This window comes from Lithobates pipiens, unplaced genomic scaffold (assembly GCF_037356315.1).
Source record: "Lithobates pipiens isolate NorthernLeopardFrog02 unplaced genomic scaffold, aLitPip1_a1.2 Scaffold_10, whole genome shotgun sequence".
NCBI classification, from domain to species: Eukaryota; Metazoa; Chordata; class Amphibia; order Anura; family Ranidae; genus Lithobates; species Lithobates pipiens.
The window spans coordinates 187,162,486-187,190,405 of NW_027507686.1; the positions used below are offsets into that span (position 1 = coordinate 187,162,486).

The following is a 27,920-nucleotide window of genomic DNA, read 5'->3' on the forward strand; positions in this document are numbered from 1 at the left end:
CTTTCACCGGGGCATAATTACTGAGTTACCACTAATGTTGTGAGAGTAAATACAGCAATACATTGCGACCAATATATTAATACATTTTGAAATTATTTTTATTTAAAAACACAGTTGCTGAGGTAAAGAGTACAGTAAGTATTCACATTGACAGACCATATATACAGTATTACTTCTTTCAATTATTACCAATAGCTAAAGCACTTCTCACAGGTTCATAGTAGCTCCATTTATAAGTTCTATTACACACATACTTATCTTTAGTTATTACTATTTTATACAATAACATTTCTTCACCCTGCATTCCTCAATTACACCGTACTTAGGTTTTCAATACAAAACAGTTCATGCTTGATGATCTTCTGTGTTCTGAAACAAGAGGAATGTATCAATATATTTACCTGGTTAGTTGATTTAAAGTGACTTTAAACTCTGGTTTAAAAAAAAAAAATATTAATGTGTGTATTCTTAACTCAAAAAAGTACCTTCTATTGCTTTTAAGTCTAAATACATATTCCCAATGCACACATTCCTGGAAATGGCTGTCAGGTAAGTGGATGCTGTAGCGATCGCTGGCTGGAAACCAGAAACACCCAGCACACCAAGGATCTCAAATGTCTGATGAAGGGGTCCTCCTGTGTGCCCCTGAAAAGTCGCTGTCTTAGCTTTGATGTGATCAAATAAAGCGCTAGACCCTTTTTTTTGAAGATCATTAGTGTGCTGATGACATATGTTGTGTTTTATTGCTCCCAGACTCCTCCAAATTATTTTGCTGCTGTTAGAGGGTGGTTATGCTCATAATCCATGGTCCCACTGTAACATAGCCAGCCTACCTTGCTTACTCCCAAGATGGACTAAGGGATGCATAGAGCAGCGTGTGTGATTATTTTTGGAAAATAAGGATATTTTCATGTGTCCCTTTTATTTATTTTTTTACATTACCTTGGCACTTTCCTCTAGATTGCCAAGTTCATGCTCCCAGCCCAGCAGTTGTACAAAATGCTTCACTCCACTGGTGACTTCTCCAAGCTCCACTATGTTGAGTCCATCTGAAGTGTCCAAAAATGGTCCCACGTTATCTCGATTTATAAGAACTCGTGGTGTAGAACGACTGACTGCATACACCAAACTGGCAAATGGTTCCACCTGTAAACCAGACATATAGTTTTACATTGTATAGTATTGCTGTAGTTTCCTGTAAAACTTTTCTTATCAACTATATAGGATGAGGACCTAAAACAAGACTACTCTACTGGCAGTATAGCACAAATATCAAACAAAGGTCTTTTATTAAACAGCCAATGGTAGACGTGGGATTGATCTAAAAATGTCTGTATTTGGATATAGGGGGCTTGGATTAAATTTCTGTAGAAAAAGTTGGGCAAGCTTGAAAACTGTGGACTATCATAATTAGTAGGGAACGTGTACTTGGGGAAAAAAAAGACATCTGGCGGAAAATTCAGAGCACAGCTTTTGGTTATATTTGTATGCGATGGATCATTGCATTTGTATGTGATGGTTTGTATTTGTATTTGCATGTGATGGTTTGTATTTGTATGTACATTATCTCACAAAAGTCAGTACACCCCTCACATTTATGTAAATATTTTATTCTATCTTTTCATGTGACAACACTGAAGAAATTACACTTTGCTAAAAAGTAGTGAGTGTACAACTTGTATAACAGTGTAAATTTGCTGTCCCCTTAAAATAACTCAACACACAGCCATTAATGTCTAAACCTCTGGCAACAAAAGTGAGTACACCCCTAAGTGAAAATGTCCAAATTGGGCCCAATTAGCCATTTTCCCTCCCTGGTGTCATGTTAATGTTACAGGGTCTCAGGTTTGAATGGGGAACAGGTGTGCCAAATACAAACAATTATTGCGCCTTTCCTATAAAATAAAACTGAATCAAGGAAAAAGCAGCTACACAGACATGTGACAAAAATTCTAATCAGTAATAGTGGTGAATATGTAGCGCTAAACCAAACATATAAACAGTGCAAACTTGTGATGAGATTAATCAAACAAAAAGTAAGTGAGAAAAAGTCCACATAGAGGAAAATGAAACACCAAATGTCCATCTAGACATGTAGGTGAATACACAGGATGTCACAGAGCCCCGAGAGTCATCAAACTGTAGGCGTCTTCAAAATAAACATCAAGGTTCATATACGCTTACCAGAGATGTTGGACTCGACTGTGGATATAAAGGGGGGCTCCGATATTAAAAGCCGTCTTTTGACCTGCACTATCGGAGCCCCCCCCCCTTTTTTTTCTTTTTTATGTGTACCGATGTTAGTGCTGCTGAGTTTCACCATTTGGTTCCAGCACCCTCATTGGGGTTGGTTTTGGTCATTCATTTGCCATCACTGGAGTTCCTGTCCTGGTACCGCCTGCAGTATCCATTATATCCATGGTCGATACCTTGTGAAGTTGGAGTGAGGCCAATCCGGGAATTTCCTGACATCAGATATACAGTCATCGTGGACCTGTCCCATGGGTGCATTCATGCTCGATTGACTCGTTGTCTTATGATAGTCGAGTCCAACATCTCTGGTAAGCGTATATGAACCTTGATGTTTATTTTGAAGACCCCTACAGTTTGATGACTCTCAGGGCTCTGTGACATCCTGTGTATTCACCTACATGTCTAGATGGACATTTGGTTTTATCAGCGGTCTGACCTCTAGAGAGGTGCCCATGACAATTAGAAGGTCTGCCATGGGGAAGTCGGTGAGATGCAAGAAGAAACGAGCGGGAAGCTGTTCTCCAAAAAATACAATGTCAGGCTTGATGAGACCACCACATGCTGAACAGCGAGGGACTTGAGACTCCAGCACAGAATCCTGTAATATAAGACAATAGAAACATGGTTTAATTATCTCTTCTGTGCTTCGGGGAATGTAAGGAAGGTAAGTACAAGCACTGGAGGGTCATACTATTCGCTGAACCTGTTACTGAATGGACAACACAGCTACTCTTAACTCTTTCACTGCTGAGCCCTGTTTTTCAATTTTCAGATGCCCAGGCCATTTTTAATAAACTGCACATTCGCACTACAGAATTACACAGAGGTTTCCAGTTGATTTTGTACATCCCAAGATGGCTGCAAAATGTTTATCAAACAATATTATAAATAAAAATGTATAACTATCTTTATCAGTATACATCAATACAACATTATTTAAAAAATTCCCTACTAAATTTATTGAAGATAAAATGGCACTAAGATAATAAATAACAAATACATATAAATGTATGACTTCAAGTGTTATTAAAGTGGTTGTAAACTCTTACACACCACTTTTCCCTACAGGTAAGCCTATAATAAGGCTTACCTGTAGGTACTGGAAATATCTCCTAAATTCTGTTTAGAAAATATTTACTATATACGCTTGCGCCAACATCATCGGTGTATGCGCACTGAAGAAAGGGCACGATTGTGCTGTTTCTAAAGGGCCCATGCCATGACCGTCAGCTCCCGCATGACTCTGGCCAGTCACAGAGCCGGAGTCCAAGGCCCTGCAAGGAAGAGGGGTGAAGATGGACGTGGCCACCAGCAGGGAGATCGCAGGCATCATTTGCAGGTAAGTGCACCATAATGGGATAGTATGTGATACATACAAGCCCATTATGCTTTTACTTTGCAGGGGGAAAAAAAGAGGAAGTAAAACCCATCAGGGTTTACTTCCTCTTTAAGGCAAATCTTTTTAGTTTTGGATAGAGTGGAGAGCAGTTAAAACACCTGTCAGGGTTTATTACTGTCTGTGCCTCAGTTAGGGAGATTCACTCTCTGTATTTGTTATGTTTACCATGATCACTGGAAGTAAATACGAATCCCAAATTTTGCATTGTCCCCAGAACAGGAATGGAGAAAATCTTCCAATGGGGACAAACGTTCTGGGCCCCCGGTGACAGCCAGGGATTCCCTAATTTTGGAGGGCTTACTCTCACTTCCTGTTTGGTTATGGGACAGGAAGTGAAGTGAAATCTCCCCAATGGGACACAGATAGCAAAAAAAAAAAAACTTGACAGGAGTGATAGCCTCCCTTACTCTATCAAAAAACAAAAAAAGACTAAGTTAGACTTACCGGTGACGGTATTTCTAAGAGCCTTTCAGGACAACTCCGGAGAGAGTGTAGCTCCACCTTGTCATTAGGAAACACATGCCCACTTTAAAAACACCTCCTCTTCCTCCATGGCTTCAGTTATTGTGGCCTTCCGACACTGCAAAACAAAGCACAGAAAGCACAACACCATGGTAGAACTTAATACATTTACTAAGCATAACCTAGGGAGGGAAGTAACGGTTGTCCTGAAAGGCTCTTAGAAATACCGTCACCGGTAAGTCTAACTTAGTCTTTCTCAAATCGCCTTTCAGGACAACCCCGGAGAGGATAACCGAGAAACTTACCCTAGGGCGGGACTACTGCCTGCAGTACCTTCCTGCCGAAGGCCTGATCTGCTGCAGACAGTAGATCTAACCGGTAGTGCCGGAGAAATGTCGAATAACTGGACCAAGTGGCAGCCTTGCAGATTTGTTCAGGCGTTGCACCGGCCCTTTCAGCCCAGGAAACTGCCGTGGATCTAGTAGAGTGGGCAGCAATACCTGAGGGAGGTATTTCTCCTTTTGCTTTATAGGCTTCTGTTATAGCCAATTTAAGCCACCTACCCAGCGTACTTTTAGAAGCTTTCTCCCCCTGGCGTGATCCAGAAAAAAAATCACAAAAAGGGTGTTTGATTTTCTAAAATCTTTAGTCATTTTCAGAAACTGTAATAGACACCTTCTTACATCCAATGTGCGAAAAACTTCCTCTCCTGCATTCGCTGGGGTTGCAGAGAATGTAGGTAACACTATTTCCTGCGATCGATGGAAAGCTGAGGATACTTTCGGTAGGAATGCTGGATCCGTCCTCAGTACCACCCTGTCCTGATAAACTCTAAGGAAGGGTTCTGTAATAGCTAGAGCTTGGAGCTCGCTGACTCTCCTGGCCGAGGTGATGGCCACCAAAAAGATTGTTTTTAAAACCACCTTCTGTAAAGAAGCTTCTTGTAAGGGTTCAAACGGTGCTCCCGAGAGACCCTGTAAAACTGTAGACAAATCCCAACTGGGAAAGTCTTTAAGGGCTACTGGTCTACTTCGAGCAAGAGCCCTAAAAAATCTAGAAATTAAAGTTTCTTTAGATAAAGTCTTTTCAAAGAAAACTGATAAGGCAGCCACCTGAGTCTTCAGGGTACTGGCTGCGAGACCCTTCTCCATTCCCTCATGGAAAAACTCCAATACGGACACCGTGCCCTTGACCTTGAGCTCTCTAGAACTACACCAGGAGTTGAACTTTTTCCAGACTTTCATGTAAATTGCCTGTGTAACTGCCTTCCTGCTAGACAGCAGGGTTTTTACTACTTTATCTGAGAGACCTTTGGCTTTTAATAGGTCCTCCTCAGAAACCAGGCGGTTAGCTGTAGAAGTTCCACCTCTGGATGATTTACTGTCCCCTGGGATAACAAATCTTTTCTGAGTGGTAACCTCCATGGGGGCTTCGAGGCTAGGTTTTGAAGACCCGCGAACCAAGGCCTTTTTGGCCAAAAAGGAGTGACTAGTATTAAGTCTGTCCCTTCTTCCCTGAATTTCCTCAGTACTAGTGGAATTAGAGGAAAGGGGGGAAAGGCGTAGCACAGCTGGTAATGCCAGGGGTGAGCAAATGCATCCAGCCCTATTGCTGCATCTCCTCGGTGAAGAGAAAAGAATCTGTCCACCTTTGAGTTCTGCTGGCTGGCAAAAAGGTCTACCTGTGGAACCCCCCAGGCCTCGGAGATCATCAGGAACACTTCCTGATTCAGACTCCATTCTGCCTCTAGCAATTTGCGCCTGCTTAGGAGGTCCGCAAACAAATTCTGAGAGCCCTTCAGATGCACTGCTGATAGTGAGGCTGTGTTCTGCTCTGCCCAGGCTAACAACAGATTGGCCAGCTCCATCAAGCTCCTGCTTCTGGTTCCCCCTTGCTTCATAATGTAGGTAACCGCTGTTGTGTTGTCTGACAACACCTGGACATGGTGGCCTCTCAAACTCTGCTGAAAGGCCACTAATCCCAGAAAGATCGCCTTCAACTCCCTCCAGTTGGATGGTCTTTGAGCTTCCTGTTTGGACCAGACCCCCTGAGATGTCTGACCATCCAGGTGGGCTCCCCAGCCCCAGGCACTTGCGTCTGTAGTAAGGCGCTTGTCCACAGGAAAGGTCCACACCAGGCCCCTTGAGAGGTTTGCCTGGTCTCTCCCCCACCAAAGAGCCCTTTTCGTCCTTGACAAAATTTTTAGCTGTTTTTCCAAAGGATTCTGATGGGACCAGCTTGACAGAACCTCCCTCTGAAGGGGTCTGGAATGGAACCTGGCCCACTGAACAGCCAGGATTGCTGCTATAAGCAGGCCCAGAACTGCCATAGCCGTCCTGACTGAGACTGTCTGGTTGCTCTGTATCCGCTGTACAGCTAGCTGCAACTTTTCCTGTTTTTCCAGCGGCAGGAAAACTTTCTGGAGAATCGAATTTAACGTATACCCCAGAAATTTCATTTCCTGTGAGGGGGTCAGGATTGACTTCTCTAGATTTAGAAGCCATCCCAGGCCCTCGAGGTGAGACTGGGCCCTCTGGAGTCTGCAAAAAACAAAAGGTCGTCCAGATAAGGGACGACTGGAATCCCCTTCAACTTCAGGGGCTCCAAAGCCTCTGCCATAATCTTCGTAAAGACCCTGGGAGAGGACGAGAGTCCGAATGGCAGAGCCCTGAATTGGAGGTGCCATACCGAACTCCCCACCTTCAATGCCAGGCGCAGGAACTGCTGCGACGCCTGATGAATGGGTATATGAAGGTAGGCATCCCTTAGATCCAGGGATGCCATGAAGCATTCTGGGGTCAACAACTTTGTGATGGAGAAAATTGTATCCATCCCGAAATGTTTGTACCGAATGAACCTGTTCAGAACTTTCAGATTCAGGATTAAACGGTACTTGCCTGAGGGTTTTCTCACCAGAAAAATATGTGAGTAAAAACCCCTGCCCTGCTGGTTTACTGGGACTTGAATCAGAACCTCTTGCTGTATCAGCTCCTGTAACAAAAGCTTCATTGCAGAGGCCTTCTCCTGATCCCTTGGCAATGTTGTCACATAAAACCTGCTCGGGGGTGGTTCTGAAAATTCCAACCTGTACCCCTGATCGACAATACTCTTCACGAACAGATTTGGAGACAGCCTGTCCCATTGTTCGCGAAAAGCTGACAGTCTCCCCCCCACTGGGGAGATATTGTCACTTGCTCTTAGGGGACTGCTCTGGGGGAGATCTAAAGAGGACTCCACCCTTGCCTTTGCCCTTCTGTGAACCCCATCTGCTCTTGCGATCCTGGTCTTTTTTATGGGACTGCTGAAAAGCACGAAAATTATTTTTGGCAACCTGCTTTTTCTTAGCTGGAAAAGCCTTCTTTTTATCGGCTGTCCTATCCAGCACAGACTCTAAATCGGGTCCAAAGAGCAAGTCACCCGAGAAGGGGAGACCACACAGTTTGACCTTAGAAGCAGTGTCCCCAGACCATGTTTTCAGCCAAACTGCTCTCCTGGCTGAATTTACAAGAGCCGAAGACCTAGCGGCCAGTTTAACCGATTCTGCTGATGCATCCGCCATATATTTGACTGCATTCAGGATCAGTGGAAAGGACTCTAAGAGATCCTTGCGGGGTGTCCCCGCTTCAATATGGCTCTTCAGCTTCTCTACCCAACATTCCAGATTCCTGGCCACTACCGTAGCTGCCATAGCTGGTTTTAGACTGACTGACGCAGCATCCCAAGCCTTTTTAAGGATGGAGTCAGCTTTTTTGTCCATTGGGTCTTTAAGGATCCCCATATCCTCAAAGGCTAGATTCGTTCGTCTGGATACCTGCGAGAAAGCTGCATCGACTCTGGGTTTTTTGTTCCAAACCTCTGAGTCTTTATCTTCGAAGGGAAACCTTCTTTTGAGAGCTTTAGAGAAGAAAGGGGCTTTTTCTGGGTCCTTCCACTCTTTTCTCACCGAATCTGAGAGGACCCTGTGGACTGGAAAAACTCTCCGTTTTGTTTCGTCCAACCCCTGGTACATTTTGTCATGAATTGACAGTTGTACTTTTTCTTCTTGAATTTCTAGAGTAGTGTAGATTGCTTTAAGAATGTCATCTACTTCCTCTAGTGATAGCTTGAATTTAGAGCCCCTGCTATCTTCTTCCTCTTCCTCCTCCTCAGAATCCCTGAAGGAGATGAGAGTACTACCCCCTTCGTCTCCAGAATCCTCTGTATCCACCTGTCTGGACGACGACGCCCTGGGGCTGGGCGGTAAGTTCTGAGGCTCGGTCTGTGCGGGAGGGTTTTGTATCAGGATGGACCTGACTGAACTCAAGGAGTTTGTCAGCTCTTTAACCGAAGAAAACAAATCCTTATATTGCTGGGATGTTTCCTCTTCCACCAATTCTCTGATACAATTTCTGCACATTGCCTTCTGCCATGAATCTCTGAGGGGGGTCTTGCAAGAAGGACATTTTCTCTGACCTGGTCTAGCTTTTCCTAGTGATTTTTCCTGAAACGACATGCAGGTTTAACTCACTAAAAGCTCTCAACAACCAGTTGCTTAACACCAAGCCAGTGCAGAGACCCACCACCAAACAGACCACTAGTGAGACCCCAGAACCAGGCTGCAAAAGGTCAGAGCGAAGTCACCTCTGACCTGCAGTGACAGGCCCCCAAGAGGGGGGAACAGACAAAGACATAGCCCAACAGTGAAGCAGAGGGTGCCAGTGCACCTTACGTACCTGGGCTGGACCGGTGCTAGGGGCGCCTGTCTCCGCCATAGCTGGCTTACACTCCTCCATCGCTTGAGTAAGGCAGCTATCACAAACAGCTCCGTCATTTTTTAAATTTTTCCGGCCGCCGCGTCATCAGGGCCGGCCGGAAGCGGAAGCACATGGTCACCTGACCCGCCCCATGATCCCTGCGTTCCAGGTGCTTGAACCACGGCGCCACGCCCCCTCAGAGCGCCTGCGCGTCACCGTAAACGACGCTGTCGCCGCCCGGGACACGGCGCCGAAAACGGAGCCACGCCGCTGACCTGCAGCGACCTCCGCCAGCGACAGAGCCCTCCCTGTGCTAAATCAGCGGACACCGGGCACCCGACGCCGGCACTCCGAGGGTCCTTACTCCCGTGAGACGGCGGGACCAGGAGCTCCAGGAGTCCTCCCCCACTGGAGATGCTGCTGGGGGTCAAAAGAAGAAACAACCTGTAACGAAAGGTAAGCCTTACTCCCCTGCAGAGAGTGTAGCTCTCCCCTGGTTCAGGCACATGCTTCCTCCAAGGAGGAAACACAATAACTGAAGCCATGGAGGAAGAGGAGGTGTTTTTAAAGTGGGCATGTGTTTCCTAATGACAAGGTGGAGCTACACTCTCTCCGGGGTTGTCCTGAAAGGCGATTTGAGAAAAGTTTTGCCTTTAGTTCTACTTTTATGTGCTTCACAGTATACAAACATAATTCCCTTAACATTATTCTTAAACCTCTAAAGGTGTGCAGGGATTTTTTTATAGTATAAAAGTGTTCATTTGTATACATCTGAGTTATGAGTGGGAACGTGCATTGTGTGTTTTGTATGTGGTTTTTATATTTTTTTTAATAACTTGTAACTTGATTTAACTTATTTAATTTTTTTTTTTACTATTTAATTGTATTATTGTTACCAGGGGGCTGGGATATGACCGTATACACAAATGATAACAGGTTCTCTGTAGTGTATAGACATCAGAGATCTAAAGAGACCTTTGTGCTGGAGATGAAATTGGGTTCAGGGGGGATTCTGATTTCACTTTGTAGACTGGGTCCGGTGGTTGTATAGCTGCTTTGATTATTTGTACTGGTAGCACAAAGGCCTCTGTGTAAACTTCAAAGTTCACAATTGCTGTTGTAAGCTTGAGCATATTTTAACACATTGATTGCTATAACCTATTTTCTGGGTATATAGCAGGATACTTAGCAGGATGCAGCTGTGTTGCATGGTATACATAACAGGCAGTCTAAAGGTTAACAGAGGGTAAAGTCATGACACATAGGCACACATCACGAGATGTCAAATAATTAAAGGGTAACTACATACTTTGCTGAAAAATATGACATTCTAAGCCAGATCTTCAAAATAATTACCTTTGCATTTCTATTCATTGCTTTTTTTATTTTATCATGCTTCCATATAGTCTTAAAGCGGTTGTATACCCGCTAATGTGTTTTTTTTTTTTGCCACCTGCAAAGGAAAAGGCATAATGAGCTAGTATGCACCGCATACTAGCTCATTATGAAATATTTATCTTAGAACGAGGCCCCGACATCTGGCCCGATCCACGCCGAGGGAGCTGACATGTTCCCTCTGCATTTCTTCGGGGTATCGTGGCTCCGGCGCTGTGAGTGGCCGGAGCCGCGATATCATCACTCCTGCACATGCGCGTGGGAGATTTCATCCTGGCAGGGTCCGGCGTCTGCCGGGCTTTCAGCCGAGAAGCCCCTTGTGCGCATGCGCCGCTGCAGTCAGCGGCGCATTGCAAGGGGAATATCTCCTAAACCGTACAGGTTTAGGAGATTTTTTTTAACCTACAGATAAGCCTTATAGGCTTTCCTGCAGGTAAAAGTCAAACCATTTACTATACAACCGCTTTAAACGTTTCCTCTTTGCCCATTTGAGAAGGTTTACATTTTTTCTTGTGCCTTGCATTACCTGTAGAAGGTATGCTGTAGACTGGCCTCAACTGTTTCAAGCAAAATGTAAACATGACCACTAGAAAACATGCCTTAAACAGCCAGTCAGATTTTAAAAATCGAAAGTGGAACGTAACTCTCTCAGTCAACATTGCCTATTTTGAATCCTTATGCTGCAAGCATTAGTAAATTGAATGGAAAGTATATCATATTTACTTGTTTTAAACTGTTTTTTACATTTCCTCAGTTACTTCCTGCTTCCCATGGCTAGGCAAATGATGTCATACATTCCAGAAGTCTGAGCTAAGGGCAGATGGATTCCAGGATGTACTTGCTACATGAGTCATCTGCCCTTACTCAAGGTGACCACAGTCAGAAATGATAAGGGTTTTTTTTGTGATTTTTCAGCAAAATAAAGGATGGGGACATTCATAAATGAGTGCATTTGCTTTAAATATAAATGGTGTTTTGGTTTGTTGTGCTCAGATACAGTTTAGTTCTGCTTTAATATGATTTTACAAAGTTTCTTATTTCCTGTGCCTTCATTTGTCACAATGTTATACTTTAAATGTTCCATGCATGCACACTCTAGTAAACTCACTTAGGACCTTATGGTCTTTTTTTAGCAATTTTATTCTCCTAGGTTATGGGGGTTCCATATACAATTTCTGCGACTGCAGTTTGATGGAACACATGACGTCACATTTTAGGTTTTGTGAATATAGACTACCTAGCTCCACAGAATATTATAGCCATTAAATCCCCACTGGTTACCTTGGCCATAACATCCTGCAATCCACCCTAACAGGCATATTAGATATTTAGCACATACAGCCTGTGAGAAGCCTATACATATCTTGTAGTGTACCTCCTAAGAATGTTTTAAACTGAGGGGTGCAGCAAATCAGGGAAGGTCTAGAAATTTACTACAGTGTAAGCAAGTATGTCTGGGGACAAAGCAAATGCTGTGTTCAAGCCTTCTTTGGGCTTTCTTACAACCTATTTTTAATATATCTATAGGATAGACCAGGGATATGCAATTAGCGGACCTCCGGCTGTTGCAAAACTACAAGTCCCAACATGCCTCTGCCTCTGGGTCTCATGCTTGTGGCTGTCAGAGTCTTGCTATGCCTCATGGGACTTGTAGTTCTGCAACAGCTGGAGGTCCACTAATTGCATATCCCTGGGATAGAGGATCATACTAAATGGTATGGTAGATTTTGCTACACAGACACTGTTGACGATACAGTCAACCATCAATCACTTACACGAAAGGCCTTGCCTGGGTATTCTTTCAGGCACATGGTGCATGTAGCTGAAGAAAAAGAGCCGTGAGCTTCCACCAATTTTTCTGTTGGAATCCCAGCCACTAAAATATAAAAAAAAATATATAAGGCCTGAATATTTTTGTTGTTAAACCTAAGTATTTTCTTTTTACAATTTTAGGTTTTTTTTTGTTTCTTTTTTTTTTGTAAATCTAATGAATACATTATTAATATGCAATTGATAATACATATTGGACCTCATGTTCAAAAGCTAGAGAAATATAATGTGTAAGTGTCACACCATCCAATTGGATTTCAGCTGCCAAAATTCTAGTTCATTGGTTTCCTGATAAAAAAAAAAAAAAGGACTCAAGAGCCATATCTGTATCCACAAGTTGAATGAAGGCCCACATCTAAATTAACCACTTTTTTTCAGAATTTCTTATTCAAAATATCAGGCAATGTTCATATGTTTTATAGGAAAACCAGGCAAGGTCATGCAGATAACAGGGATAACCTCATTGTAGGGAGGCCTGTCCTCGAAGGCCCCTCCACTCACCTGCATACTTTCACTAAATCCCACATTTGATGGGCAGGACATAACTACGCCAGATAGCAAGGGCTGAAACACAGAGATTGTTTCAGGGCTCCACATCCCCCAGAATCCTGCTTAAGCTGTACCTCGGCAGGGCCGGAAGAAGAAGGCCCCATGGGCCACCAGTTGGATGGCTCTGGTCTAGTTCAACCCAAACACCTACCTTTTACTAGTCTTTATACACTTAACCTTCTATATACAAATGCAGTTTCACATTAGCACATATTCATTTAATGACACTGTATTGTAATAAGCCAAGTATCATTCTGCTACCTTGCCCATCCTCATAGCCTATACGTTTCTTTATTGCTCTTAAACAGAAAACTATTGTAATTTCCTATTAAACAACCTTCTCATTGACCAGTGTGAAAAATAACCTCCTATTATTGATGTCCTAGACTTTTCCTGCACAGTTACCTCTTTCCAGTCCATCTATGTTTTGTGTGTAGAGGCGTAATAATAACCCTTTGTCATTTAGAAGCCGCAGAAAATAATGTGCTGGATTGGGAAAGTGTTGTCCAGGTAGCAGTTCCTTAGAAAGGCGCAAGAAGGCATGAGGCTCATGCAAGAAGTAGCTTAAATCAAATATAGCTTCAGGGTATGGTAGATTATATTCCTGCAGTTTACTGTAGAGGCCACTGGTTGGAGACCTGGAGAAAAAGGCAGCTGTAAAAGATACAGTGGATAAAATGGCTGTCAAATAAATATTGGTCAACACAATATTTCTGGCTCTAGCTTCACCTGAACAGAATCCCACCTTACACTCCCCTGTGTTCATAAAGTGGTTGTAAACCCTTAGGCCGCGTACACACGCGGGGACTGTTCGCTCAACTTTGTTCGTCAAACAGTTTGAGCGGACAGTCCGCTCAAAATTAGCATGGACGGACTTGGCCACACACGACGAACGAACAGTCCGCTGAAACTTGCGCGATGACGTGAACGGCACGTACGACGGGACGAAAAATACGACGTCCTATACACTGCAATGCAACCTTCGCCGTGTAAATCCTTTCTGAGCATGCGCGGAACTTAGTTTGACGAACAAGCCTACACACGAGCGGACTGTCCGCTCAAACTAAGTTTCAGCGGACAGTTTTACGGAATTTCTGAAAAACTTTGTCCGTCAGACTGTCCGCTGAAACTGTCCGCTGAAGCCCACACACGAGCGGACTGTCCGCCGAAACACTGTTCAGTGGACAAAGTTGAGCGAACAGTCCCCGCGTGTGTACGCGGCCTTACAGACCACTTTTTCCCATACAGATAAGCCTATAATAAGGCTTACCTGTAGGTATTGGATATATGTCCTAAACCTGCACGGTTTAGGAGATATTTACCATACACGCTTGCGCCGGCGGCGCATGCACACTTTAGAAAGGCATGATCATGTCCTTTCTATAGGGCCCATGCCGTGACGTAATGCAAGTCGCTGGAGTCCAGCCAGTCACAGAGCCAGAGTCCACAGCCCCGTGGAAGAGGGGTGAAGATGGGTGCTTCCACCAGCACAGACATCACAGGCCTTGTTTGCAGGTAAGTGCAACATAATGGGCTAGTATGCGATGCATACTAGCCCATTATGCTTTTACTTTACAGAGGAATAAAGAGGAAGTAAAACTCATCAGGGTTTACGTCTTCTTTAATGAATGACAACAACAAGAGTTGGGCAGGGCTACTTTTCAGTGACATGCCCTTTTGGCCATTCTCTCTGTGCTGCCAACTGACCTCAGCATTTTGGCTGTTTTTAATAAAAAATTATCTTCAGTGTAATAAAATATTAAAGAGAAAGTATATTGTATTTTCAATGAGCACATTTTAAACATTCTTATTGTAATGTTTTAATTTACAGTATATGTAAATCCTAACAATAACTGTTCCAATTTGCCTGTTAAAAATACAATTGAAAGTGTTTTGTTATACATGTTCAAGAAGTACAAATAAAAACGGTTGACCCTTACAGAAATCCAGTGAGTTTATTAAATCCTGAGATGGTAATCCAGAGCCTCTGGTGCACTACAATCTAAGGCCGCGTACACACGCGCGGACTGTTCGCCCAACTTTGTCCGTCCAACAGTTTTGCCAAACAGTCCGCTCAAACTTAGCATGGACGGACATGGCCACACATGACGGACGAACAGTTTGCTGAAACCGTGCGCGATGACGTGAACGGCACGTACGACGGGACGAAAAATACGACGTCCTATACACTGCATTATAGCTTTCGGCGTGAAAATCCTTTCTTTCTGAGCATGCGCGCAACTTTGTTTGACGAACAAGCCTACACACGGGCGGACTGTTCGCTCAAACAAGGTTTCAGCGGACAGTTTTTCGGAAATTCCGAAAAACCTTGTCCGTCCAACTGTCCGCTGAAACTGTCCGCTGAAAGCCCACACACGAGCGGACTGTCCGCCCAAACACTGTTCAGCGGACAAAGTTGGGCGAACAGTCCGCCCGTGTGTACGCGGCCTAAGTCTTATCAGCCCCAACCAGGCTACTTCTGCATACTGCAGAACACCTCCCCCTGGAGATGGGAAGAGAGTGAGGTGTTCTGTTTTTCACATCAGGAACAGGCATCCTAGGATGTCAACACTAGAAGATGTGTGGTGAGTGAATGTTGTCACCATAGGATAGAAGTAGGTGACCAATAAGATCAGCAGGTCAAAATAAAGGGGAAAAAAATAGAATGAATGCAGCCACTACATCTACAGCTGGCCATAGATGGTCTGAACAGATGTAACAAACGATTCAATCAACAAAAGTTGAACGATCTACTTCTGGTGAACATGCATGGCCTCACACCGATTGAAATTTGTCTAGTTTCTACTAAACTGACTGAATTCCGATTCATCTATGGCCAACCTAAGGAATGGCACACTGCATGGTATTCGTTTTTGTTCTCAGGTTTAGATGCTCTTTAAGTAGACTGTGTCACTTGTGTTATATCAAGTTTGACTTGTTACTATACTGTTACAGTGAGGCAGATACTTTACCTATATAAGAATATACAGTACAAGACTATCTGCAGGCCCATGGAGTGATTAAATGGCCATTAGGTTTTCGGCCATCCAAAACAACCCTTTCCTCCTGATAGTGTGACTATCCTTCCCCCACCACACAGGTTAAGTCTGGTCCATAGAGAGACACCTCATGGGCCTAGTAATGTCTGAGTAAGCAGAGAACTCCCATACACCTCTTCTCTTTACGTCCATTACCTGGGCAATGAACCCAGAACAACCTATAGGTGAGCACCCCGGTGTGCAAACTTCCCAGTGCTCTGATGAACTCAGTTACACATTATAAAACAGGTTAAACCGATCATACTTCTGTGTCTCAAGTACAAAGCAAAGCATCCGATGAGAATGTCATAAAAGCAAAGAGACATACGGCTGTGGGTTAATGCCTGGCGTAATCACCTGAAATCTGGAATCCCACTGTCAGTACTGATACCAGCACCCACCATCACTACAATACGCTTGTATACACCTTGCTTTATCCTGTCTGCCACATCAGTGAGCAATAGCTTCTCGTTTTTGCTGTATCCTCTTCTGTGGAGAAAGATGCTATTGTAAGCTTCTATCCACCTGTGCCGAGAGACAAAATAGCATTAAGGTAGATGTGATCACTTTTGCATTCAATGGTACATGGTAGATTGACCTGATATTTTGTACTATTTTTTGGCTAATAAGGGAATTTTTTGAGTAGCATTAATACATCACCCTCTGCTTTTGATTAATTTAAAAAACAAAATGTTGATCTATGTTAAAGGTATGGCCTCATTCACACAGTGCATACTATACCGTACACCTGTGCAGGGCCATGTTTACCCGCATAGGGGTGTACGGGGTGTACAGGTGTTCTGTACACAATGGCTGTACAGACACAGCCGTATCCCAATATGACATCCATATGGGTACAGGTGCGTGTCCCTGAATGTAGGCAGTGAGAGCTTGAGGACCCGCATGGATGTCATATTGGGATACAGTGACCATTTCCCAATTGACATCAATGGGACTACCCGCATGGAACTTCTGCATATCCCCATGAGGGTAAACAAGGCCCTGCAAGTGCGCATAGCAAACAGTGCCTTGTAAAACTATTCATACCGCTTGACATTTTCCCCATTTTGTCATGTTACAACCAAAAATGTAAATGTATTTTATTGGTATTTTATGTGATAGACCAACACAAAGTGGCACATAATTGTGAAGTGGAATTAAAATAATTTATGTTTTTCAAGATTTTTTACAAATAAATATGTGAATAGTGTAGTGTGCATTTGTATTCAGCGCCCTTTACTCTAAAACCCCTAACTAAAATCTAGTAAAACCAATCGCCTTCAGAAGTCATCTAATTAGCAAATAGAGTCCAACTGTGTGTAATTTAATCTCAGTATAAATACAGCTGTTCTGTGAAGCCCTTGGAGGTTTATTAGAGAACCTTAGTGAACAAACAGCATCATGAAAATCAAGGAACAGACCAGACAGGTCAAAGATAAAGTTGTGAAGAAGTTTAAAGCAGAGTTAGCTTATAAAAAAATATCCCAAGCTTTGAACAGCTCATGGAGCACTGTTCAATCCATCATTCGAAAATGGAAAGCGTATGGCAAAACTGCAAACCTACCAAGACATGACCGTCCACCTAAACTGACAGGCCAGACAAAGAGAGCATTCCTTAGAGAAGCAGCCAAGAGGCCCATGGTAACTCTGGAGGAGCTGCAGATATCCACAGCTCAGGTGGAAGAATCTGTCCACAGGACAACTATTGGTCGTGCGTGCCACAAAGACCTTTTGGTGTGGCAAGAAGAAAGCCATTGTTGAAAGAAAGCCATTAGAAGTCCCATTTGCAGTTTGCGAGAAGCCATGTGCAGGACACAGCAAACATGTGGAAGAAGGTGCTCTGGTCAGATGAGACCAAAATTGAACTTTTAGGCTTAAAAGCAAAACGCTATGTGTGGCGGAAAACTAAGACTGCATATCACCCTAAACCAGTGTTTCTCAAATCCAGTCCTCAGGCCCCCCCAACAGGTCATGTTTTCAGGATTTCCCTCAGATGAAACAGCTGCGGTAATTTCTAAGGCAGTGAAACTGATCAAATCACCTGTGAAAAATAATGGAAAACCTGAAAACATGACCTGTTGGGGGGGCCTGAGGACTGGATTTGAGAAACACTGCCCTAAACACACCATCCCCACCGTGAAACATGGAGGTGGCAGCATAATGTTTTGGGGAGGATTTTCTTCAGCTGGGACAGGGAAGCTGGTCAGAGTTGATGGGAATATGAATGGAGCCAAATACAGGGCAATCTTAAAAGAAAACTTGTTAGAGTCTGCAAAAGACTGGGGCAGACAACGACTCTAAACATACAGCCAGAGCTTTAAATGGAACGGTTTAGATCAAAGCATATTCACGTGTTAGTGGCCAAGTCAAAGTCCAGACCTAAATCCAATTGAGAATCTGTGGCAAGACTTGAAAATTGTTGTTCGCAGATGCTCTCTATCCAATCTGACAGAGCTTGAACTATTTTGCATAGAAGAATGGGCAAAAATGTCACTCTTTAGATGTGCAAAGATGGTAGAGACATCCCCAAAAAGAGGTATGAATACTTTTTAAGGCACTGTAGTACACTGTGTGAATGAGGCCTAACACTCACACAAGGTGCCTTCTAGTACACTGTAAAGTTGAACTTTAGGGTGCTTTCACACCGAGGAGCTTTACAGGCACTATAGCACTAAAAATAGCTAGGGATGCACCGAAATTTCGGCCGCCGAAACATATCGGCCGAAAATGCCCTTTTCGGCAATTTGCCGAAAGAGAAAAACGGCCGATAATGGAGCCGAAAATGCGCCCATCATGAAGAGCTATATCATGCTATAGTGCAGGCGAGCCGTCTCCGCCGCCTGTTTGATCACAGCGCGGGAACATCACAGCTTTCAGTTCAATAGCTGTGTGTTCCCGGCCGCGCGCCGTCACGTACAGCCCCTCCCCCTTGTCAGGGCACTTTGATAGACAGATCACCCGTAGGATTGGACGGATGATCTGTCTATCAAAGTGCCCTGACAAGGGGGAGGGGCTGTACGTGACGGCGCGCGGCCGGGAACACACAGCTATTGAACTGAAAGCTGTGATGTTCCCGCGCTGTGATCAAACAGGCGACGGAGGCGACTCTCCTCGTCTCTCTTCTGTTTTCTCTTCACAGGTTAGCTGCTATGAGGAGACACACACTGGCTGCTATGAGGGGAGACACACACTGGCTGCTATGAGGGGAGACACACACTGGCTGCTATGAGGGGAGACACACACTGGCTGCTATGAGGGGAGACACACACTGGCTGCTATGAGGGGAGACACACACTGGCTGCTATGAGGGGAGACACACACTGGCTGCTATGAGGGGAGACACTGGCTGCATTGTATCAATTGTATCATGTGTCATGTATCATGTGTGCAATTTCTGACCATCTCCTGTACCACATCTGCAGTCTGACCATCTCCTGTACCACGTTTTCAGTCTCTGACCATCTCCTGTACCACGTCTGCAGTCTCTGACCATCTCCTGTACCACGTCTGCAGTCTCTGACCATCTCCTGTACCACGTCTGCAGTCTCTGACCATCTCCTGTACCACGTCTGCAGTCTCTGACCATCTCCTGTACCACGTCTGCAGTCTCTGACCATCTCCTGTACCACGTCCGCAGTCTCTGACCATCTCCTGTACCACGTCCGCAGTCTCTGACCATCTCCTGTACCACGTCCGCAGTCTCTGACCATCTCCTGTACCACGTCCGCAGTCTCTGACCATCTCCTGTACCACGTCCGCAGTCTCTGACCATCTCCTGTACCACGTCCCCAGTCTCTGACCATCTCCTGTACCACGTCCCCAGTCTCTGACCATCTCCTGTACCACGTCCCCAGTCTCTGACCATCTCCTGTACCACGTCCCCAGTCTCTGACCATCTCCTGTACCACGTCCCCAGTCTCTGACCATCTCCTGTACCACGTCCCCAGTCTCTGACCATCTCCTGTACCACGTCCGCAGTCTCTGACCATCTCCTGTACCACGTCCGCAGTCTCTGACCATCTCCTGTACCACGTCTGCAGTCTCTGACCATCTCCTGTACCACGTCTGCAGTCTCTGACCATCTCCTGTACCACGTCTGCAGTCTCTGACCATCTCCTGTACCACGTCTGCAGTCTCTGACCATCTCCTGTACCACGTCTGCAGTCTCTGACCATCTCCTGTACCACGTCTGCAGTCTCTGACCATCTCCTGTACCACGTCTGCAGTCTCTGACCATCTCCTGTACCATGTCCCCAGTCTCTGACCATCTCCTGTACCATGTCCCCAGTCTCTGACCATCTCCTGTACCATGTCCCCAGTCTCTGACCATCTCCTGTACCATGTCCCCAGTCTCTGACCATCTCCTGTACCATGTCTCCAGTCTCTGACCATCTCCTGTACCATGTCCCCAGTCTCTGACCATCTCCTGTACCATGTCCCCAGTCTCTGACCATCTCCTGTACCATGTCCCCAGTCTCTGACCATCTCCTGTACCATGTCCCCAGTCTCTGACCATCTCCTGTACCATGTCCCCAGTCTCTGACCATCTCCTGTACCATGTCCCCAGTCTCTGACCATCTCCTGTACCATGTCCCCAGTCTCTGACCATCTCCTGTACCATGTCCCCAGTCTCTGACCATCTCCTGTACCATGTCCCCAGTCTCTGACCATCTCCTGTACCATGCCCCCAGTCTCTGACCATCTCCTGTACCATGTCTCCAGTCTCTGACCATCTCCTGTACCATGTCTCCAGTCTCTGACCATCTCCTGTACCATGTCCCCAGTCTCTGACCATCTCCTGTACCATGTCTCCAGTCTCTGACCATCTCCTGTACCATGTCCCCAGTCTCTGACCATCTCCTGTACCATGTCCCCAGTCTCTGACCATCTCCTGTACCATGTCCCCAGTCTCTGACCATCTCCTGTACCATGTCCCCAGTCTCTGACCATCTCCTGTACCATGTCCCCAGTCTCTGACCATCTCCTGTACCATGTCCCCAGTCTCTGACCATCTCCTGTACCATGTCCCCAGTCTCTGACCATCTCCTGTACCATGTCCCCAGTCTCTGACCATCTCCTGTACCATGTCCCCAGTCTCTGACCATCTCCTGTACCATGTCCCCAGTCTCTGACCATCTCCTGTACCATGTCCCCAGTCTCTGACCACCTCCTGTATAAAAATATTTTTTAAAAACAGTCATTTTCGGTATCGGTGCTGTTTCGGTATCGGTTTCGGTTTTCGGCCTAGTGTATTTTTCATTTTCGGTATCGGTTTCGGCAACAAAAAACCCATTCGGTGCATCCCTAAAAATAGCGCATGCATAGTGCCTGTAAAGAGCCTCTCCTGAGTATCCTCTCCTGAGTGCTTTCACACTGGAGCGGTGCGCTGGCAGGACACCAAAAATATTTGATGTTACAATAGCAGTCCTAGCAGATTCCTCTGTGAAGAGCTGAGTGCTAGGGACATGATAGGAGAACTTGCCATAATACATTTTATTGCAAATTTAACTTGAAGTTTCCATGTTCCAGGACTTAGACCCCTTTCACACTGGGGCGCTTTACAGATGCTACAGCACTAAAAATAGCGCCTATAAAGAGTTTCTCCTGTCTCTCGAGTGCTTTCTCACTGGATCGGTGCGCTGGCAGGAGGGTAAAAAAAAAAGTCCTGCAAGCAGCATCTTTGAGGTGCTGTAGGAGCAGTGTATACACCGCTCCTAAAGCGCCCCTGCCACGGCACATTTAACCCTTTTTTGTCCCTTAGCGGGGGTTAAAACGCCCTGCTAGTGGCCAAAAACCAACAGTAAAGTGCCGCTAAAAATACTGCCGATGCCCTCAACACCCAAGTCTGAAAGTAGCTTTAGTCAGAAAAGTTCTGCTAGATCACTTCCGCCGGGCCCCTTTTTCAGGTATAACTATGTAAAACATTGAGGCTGGATTCACACTATTTCGAATTGGATGCAGGTTTCCCCGCATCAAATTCACATAGCAGGAGATTGTGACCGGCTCTCTATGGAGACAGTTCACACATCCCTGGAATGGCTGTCCTGTGCATCTTTTGGTCCATTTCCGGTCCAAATTCAGCCAAAAATTTGGGCTGAAATCAGACTTTAAGCAGTGGGTGGAAACGCACAGGACTCCTGCTTTGTGCTGCAGTGTGAACCTAGCCTAAAACTAAGAGCCTATACTGTTTTATATCCAGTAATACACTGTCTTACCTTGCACATGCTTAGTTGCTCTTCTTTTTTTTTTTTTGCACTGACGAAAATCTAAAGTCCGATCTGCTGGAAGACTAAAGTTTAGTACACACAGGCCGAATATCGGGCAACATCAGCCGGTTCAATAGAAACCGGCCGGCATTTGGATCGTGAGGCCTAGCTTTGAGCCAATCATTATCTCAAAAGCCCAGTAAAAGAGTGAGCCCAGGCCCTCTGGGGCTAAATGTTCTCTTGGTCAAAAACACGCCATACCATAGGTGCAAGTGCATTTTTCTGACTGGTATCATGATGGGGCTAATAGATTAACCAGTTGCTTACTGGGCACTTAAACCCCCCTCCTATCCAGACCAATTTTCAGCTTTCAGCGCTGATGCACTTTGAATGGCAATTGCGCGGTCAAACAACACTGTACCTAAATGAAATTTTTATCATTTTTTTCCCACAAATAGAGATTTATTTTGGTGGTAATCACCTCTACGGTTTTTATTTTTTGTTAAAAAAATTTAAAAGACCGAATAAAAAAAAGTTTTACATTTTGTTATAAAATTTTAAAACAGGTAATTTTTGTCCGTCATTGGTGTACGCTGATGAGGCGGCACTGATGGGCACCGATAGGTGGCAGTGATGGGCACTGATCGGTTACAGTGATAGGCAGCACTGCTAGGTGGCACTGATTGGCACCACTGGTGGGCATTGATAGGTGGCTTGTGGGCAATGGCAGGTGGCATAGATGAGGCATAATTGCCTCTTGCTCTTTGAGACCAATGTTCCTTGCAGATGATCCGGCGATCGGCTTTTTTTTTCTTGTCCGCTGTCAGCGCGAGGAGAAAAACAAAACGATCACCGAGCTTTTGTTTTGATCATGTGATCAGCTGTAATTGGCTGACAGCTGATCACATGGTAAGGGGCTGGGACCGGCCCCTTACTCGGATCGGTGATCACCCGAGTCTCAGTGACTTTAAAAATCAGGCACACATACAAGTGCTGTATTTAGCATCAAATGGTACCTGGGCAGAGGTCATATGGGGTAATGTCATCAGGAGAGACTTCAGGTAGAACCACTAAATCAGATTTCTGTATAAAAATAATTTTACCATTATTGAACGCTAACTCCAACTTTCAGATCGCGCTTCAAGTAATACCCATATTTAGGATATAACATGAAATATAGTATAGTCATAGCCTTGCACCCCCAAACTGCCCAACACACTTACAGAATCTGGGGATTCTTCTCCCTGCCAGCTCCTGTCAAATATGAATTATGAGTATCTGTGTGTAGCTCTGCCTACGTCATTTATTCCCAGAAGGTTGTGAATGAAAAAACTACTGCAGCAGAGGGACTGTAGTTCATAATGCAGCACAAGTGTCACCACACTTGTAGTCTGTGATACTTCCTCTAGCTCTGTAACTGAAGGTCTGTAGCTCTGTATGAACCAGCGCTGGAAGAAAAGCCTGCAGGACCCAGTGCATTCCACCCACAGTCTACTGATCATGATGAGCTCTGACGTGTTCAGACACAAGGAAGCTGTCAAAACGGACAGCCAGTCATAAGTGTTGGAAGCATGCCCTGCTGCTGCGTGACTACAAGAGGCATGTAATTGTGCAACTGCAGGGCAGGGAATGCCTTTAATTGGACTAGGCAATATAGCATCGACTTGACTGATAAAAATGTTCAAAGTTTTATTCAATATCCATCAAGACATAAAAATATCCATCATATAAAAGAACTGACATGTTTCTGTCCAAAACTTAGGGCCTTAGTTATAATAAAGATTTTATTACGACTAAGGCTCTAAAGGTTGTGGCTGAAACACGGCAATTCTTTTATATGATGAATCCTTTTATATCTTGATGGATATTGATTAAAGCTTGAACTATTTTATCATCAGTCATGTCGGTGCCGGATTTTCTAGGTTTTTTTTTTGCTTGTCTACAGTATGTACAACGTATAGCCTGGCATAGGCTATGGCACCTGTTCCAGTGGACACTAAATTCAGGGGTTGCAGCACCACAAGGTTCCATTTTTTCTTGAATTCCTTTGATTGGCTGTCTGCTTTGGCGTATTGCTGGTGGGATAGCCAAGGTCTGAACCCTAGAATGGGCCGCAAAGGTAATGCACTAGACTGGTGCGCCCTCTGTTTTCTTTGGGTCTTCTTTTGAGTCCCTTTGGGTTTCACCAACCCGTTGTGAGTGGCAGCACAGCCATTGTGGTGTCTGTATCAGTGGAGTCACATATTTTCAATCAGCCGCACAGGAACCTCTCAAGCGCAGGAACATTTGTTATTCTTTTCATGTCCGAACCCTCCTGAGTGGAGCCCTGCTGATCAGTATTGCAATGCTTTGCAGGCTCAAATTAACAAAAAAATTTTTTTTAAGAAAGGTGGAGTTCTAATTTTAGATAAACCTGCAACTATTAACAGCAGTTTAGTAAAAGTATACAGTATATAACAATCAAACTTCAGCCCTCATATTTTAGTTTCGTTGTAGAATAGCCATGAAAAAAAAAAATTAACTGCCAATATCTCCAATTTCCTTTTTCTCCAGATCTACGGACAAGCCTATAATGCATAGCTCCCTACTCCATGAGCTGGGAATGAGGGACACCTATTAGCAGAAGTATGTAGGCATAGGACACACACCCTGCCACGCCCCCTTAACCACTTAAGGACCCGGCCTCTTTTTTAGATGTGTTGTTTACAAGTTAAAAACATTTTTTTTTCTTTTTTGCTAGAAAATTACTTAGATCCCCCAAACATTATACATTTTTTTTCTAACACCCTAGAGAATAAAATGGCGGTCGTTGCAATATTTTCTGTTACACTGTATTTGCGCAGCATTCTTACATGCAGACTTTTTAAAAAAAATATATGCTTTTTTGAATTAAATAGGCCAACAGTAAAATTAACCCATTTTTTTTTTATACTGTGAAAGATAATGTTACGGCGAGTAAATTGATACCCAACATGTCACAATTGTGCCCGCTCGTGGAATGGCGACAAACTTTTACCCTTAAAAAACTCCATAGGCGACATTTAAAAAAATTCTGCAGGTTGCATTTTTTGCGTTACAGGGGAGGTCTAGGACTAGAATTATTGCTCTCGCTCTACCGATAGCGGCGATACCTCACATGTGTGGTTCGAACACCATTTTCATATGCGGGCGCTACTCACATGTGCGTTCACTTCTGCACGCAAGCTCGGCGGGATGGGGCACATTTAAACATTTTTTTTTCTCTTATTCATTTTACTTTTTTTTTTTACATTTTTACACCGTTTAAAAAAAAAAGTCACTTTTATTCCTATTACTAGGGATGTAAACATCCCTTGTAATCGAAAAAAAAGCATGACAGGACCTCTTAGCCCTTGTACACACAGTCGGAGATTCCGACGGAATGTGTCCTATCGGACTGTTTTGTTGGATAATCCGACTGTGTGTGGTCTCCATCGGACTGTTTCCATCGGAGTATCCGACAGACCAAGTTTTCCAACTTGTCCGTAACATTTTCCGACAAAATGCTCTGATCGGACATACTCCGATCATGTGTAGCCTACTCCGACGGACAAAGTGCCACGCATGCTCAGATCAAATTCCTAGACCAAAGCTATTGGCTACTAGCCTGAACGTAGTCCCGTCGTAACGAAATAACGTCCTCACGTTATGTACAATCGGATTTTCTGACAACTTTGTCCGACCGTGTGTATGCTACAGTTTCGGACAAAATCCAACGGATTTGGTTGTCAGAATGTCCGACCGAGTGTACAAGGGCTAAAAGAGGAGCTCCACCCTAAAGTGGGACTTCCGCTCATGGGAACACCCCCCCCCCCCCTCCGGTGCCACAATTGGCACCTTACGGGGGGGGGGGAGGGGTGCAGATACCTGTATAATACAGGTATTTGTACCCACTTCCGGGTATAGATAGCCGCAGAATCTGCGGGAATTTACGGCACTTCCTGTCCCTTCCCCACTGTCTGCTGGGAAACACACGGGTCCCAAAGAGAGCAGGGACCAGCTGTATTGCACAGCGCGACTTGCGCATGCACAGTAGGGAACCGGAAGCCGCAAGACTTCACTTCCTGATTCCCATAGTGAAGATGGCGGCAGCAGCACCTGAGAGCCGAGCGACAGATCGGCTTCGGGTGCCGACATCGTGGTCGCGCTGGACAGGTGAGTGTCCATATTTTAAAAGTCAGCAGCTGCAGTATTTGTAACTGCTGACTTTAAAAAAATAAAAAATAAAAATCGGCGGAACTCCCGCTTTAAATATTAGAGCTGGGGTTAAAAAGACCTCAGATCTCATATTTACACTAAAATGCAATAAAAAATAAAATTGTCATAAAAAAAAAAAATGGCCCATAAAGAGCCATGGGCGAAAGTGACGTTTTGACTTGGCTTCCGCCCTGCAGTGTCATGGAGACAGGTGGGGGGCCATCTTCCCCTCACTCGTCTCCATGCACAGCCGCCGAAAGGACTGGATCACCCCCGCTGCTGCCGACGGCTCTGGTAACCGGCGGAGGGGGGGGGGCTCTCCTGCTGCTGATAATCTTCTGATCTTGCGGAAAATCTGCTTCAGAGACCACTTTTATCTTGTACCGGACCGCCGGCCGCACATGGAGATACCGGGTTTATGGCAGCTAGCCGCTGCCATAACAACAATATCTGTCCTCAAAGTGAAGGACGTACATCGGTGTGCGGCGGTCCGGAAGTGGTTAAAAGGAGAATTGTACAAAAAAAAAAAAAGAAAAAGGGTTTTTTTTTTGCTTTTTTCACTACTACTATTCCTTTCTATTGGCTTTTAGAATTTATAAATGCAGCATTTTTGAATTTGGATGAAAGGTTTAGCGCTGGGAAACACTTTTTGATAAATAAGTGCATTTTATATACAACTATATAGATCTTACCAAAACGAGGAGGAAAGAGGGACTTTTTTCTGAATGAGGGACTGTCCCTCGAAATCAGGGACATTTGGGAGTTATGTATAATGTTATCTCTCTTGCTTACCGATGGCAGAAAGTAGATTCCTTTGTAACGCAGAAGGCTGACAGCGAGATTCTATTTCGATCGGTGTGTGGCAGCAGCTGGAACGGGTTTGCAGAAATCCTTCTCACTGAGTGAAAGAGTTAAAGAGAGCGAGTCAGGATTGGAAAGTGTGCAAACAGTAAATAATGAAGGCAGAGTCTGCAAGGATCATACAGAGAGAGCACAAATACCACCGATTATCAGGTTGTAGAGGACAGCGGTGTTACCTGTCATTAGATGAGGATTTGCTGACCCCAGAGCCGCCCTCCTTAATAGAGACAGACAGGGAACGTTCAGTATAACCTTCATTTCTTGCTGATCGGTCCTTCTGCAGGATGGAAGAATAACATCAAAGTTTATGTGACTTTACCCAATGTGTGTGCTGTGTGGGTCTCCTTCCTAAACTGAGTATTATTATACAGGTCAATCCCCAACAGTCAGTGTTGGTGTAGAATCCGATGCTGTATGCAACTCCTGTTACTTATCAGTGTGCTGTGTCCTTCTGACACCATGTTAAGATCTGTATGTATATATAAAGTTGTGTTTTCCTACATGGGCTGTCATGTGTCAGTGCAGCATGCTCCTCCCCTTCGCACATACCCATAGGCTCCCAGGCAGTCCAGTCTGTTTAATCTGCTCATAGCTGGACCCTGACTCCAGGGGGCCGCAAGCTCTTGTTTACTTCTATGTCTGTTAACCCCAACGTTACTGGAAATTTAAAGGATAACTCCACCTATTACAAAAAAAATAAAAAAATAATAGTAATTAATAAAATTATAGCAATAATAATACTGGCAGATACTGAGCTTTTTTGCACGTACTTGTACTCGTGCAAATGTTCCAGTATCTGAAACCGATACTTTTGCGTTGCAATTTTAGCCCATACAAGATTAATGGGCTGAAACCGCACTGCAAGGAATCACATGTCATTTGAGCAGGAATGCAGTGCAATTCTTGTCTGAATCACAAGCGGTTTTCCTGCACCGCTCCTGTGTAAACCCAGGCTTGTCAGTCTGGATTCATGCAGAGC

General features: G+C 44.7%; 1 protein-coding gene across 1 annotated transcript; it reads right to left on the reverse strand.

Moving 5' to 3' along the window:
• Positions 1-80: 80 nt before the first annotated feature.
• SIRT3 (sirtuin 3) lies at positions 81-27,431 on the reverse strand. Its single transcript, XM_077460737.1, has 8 exons — positions 27,118-27,431; positions 26,873-26,978; positions 16,017-16,184; positions 13,027-13,259; positions 12,018-12,118; positions 2,690-2,851; positions 943-1,146; positions 81-369 (listed from the first exon to the last, which is right to left on the reverse strand). Exons 1-8 carry the CDS (start codon positions 27,197-27,199, stop codon positions 346-348), a joined length of 1,080 nt encoding a protein of 359 aa, XP_077316863.1. The 5' UTR covers positions 27,200-27,431; the 3' UTR covers positions 81-345.
• Between the last annotated feature and the right edge of the window lie 489 nt (positions 27,432-27,920).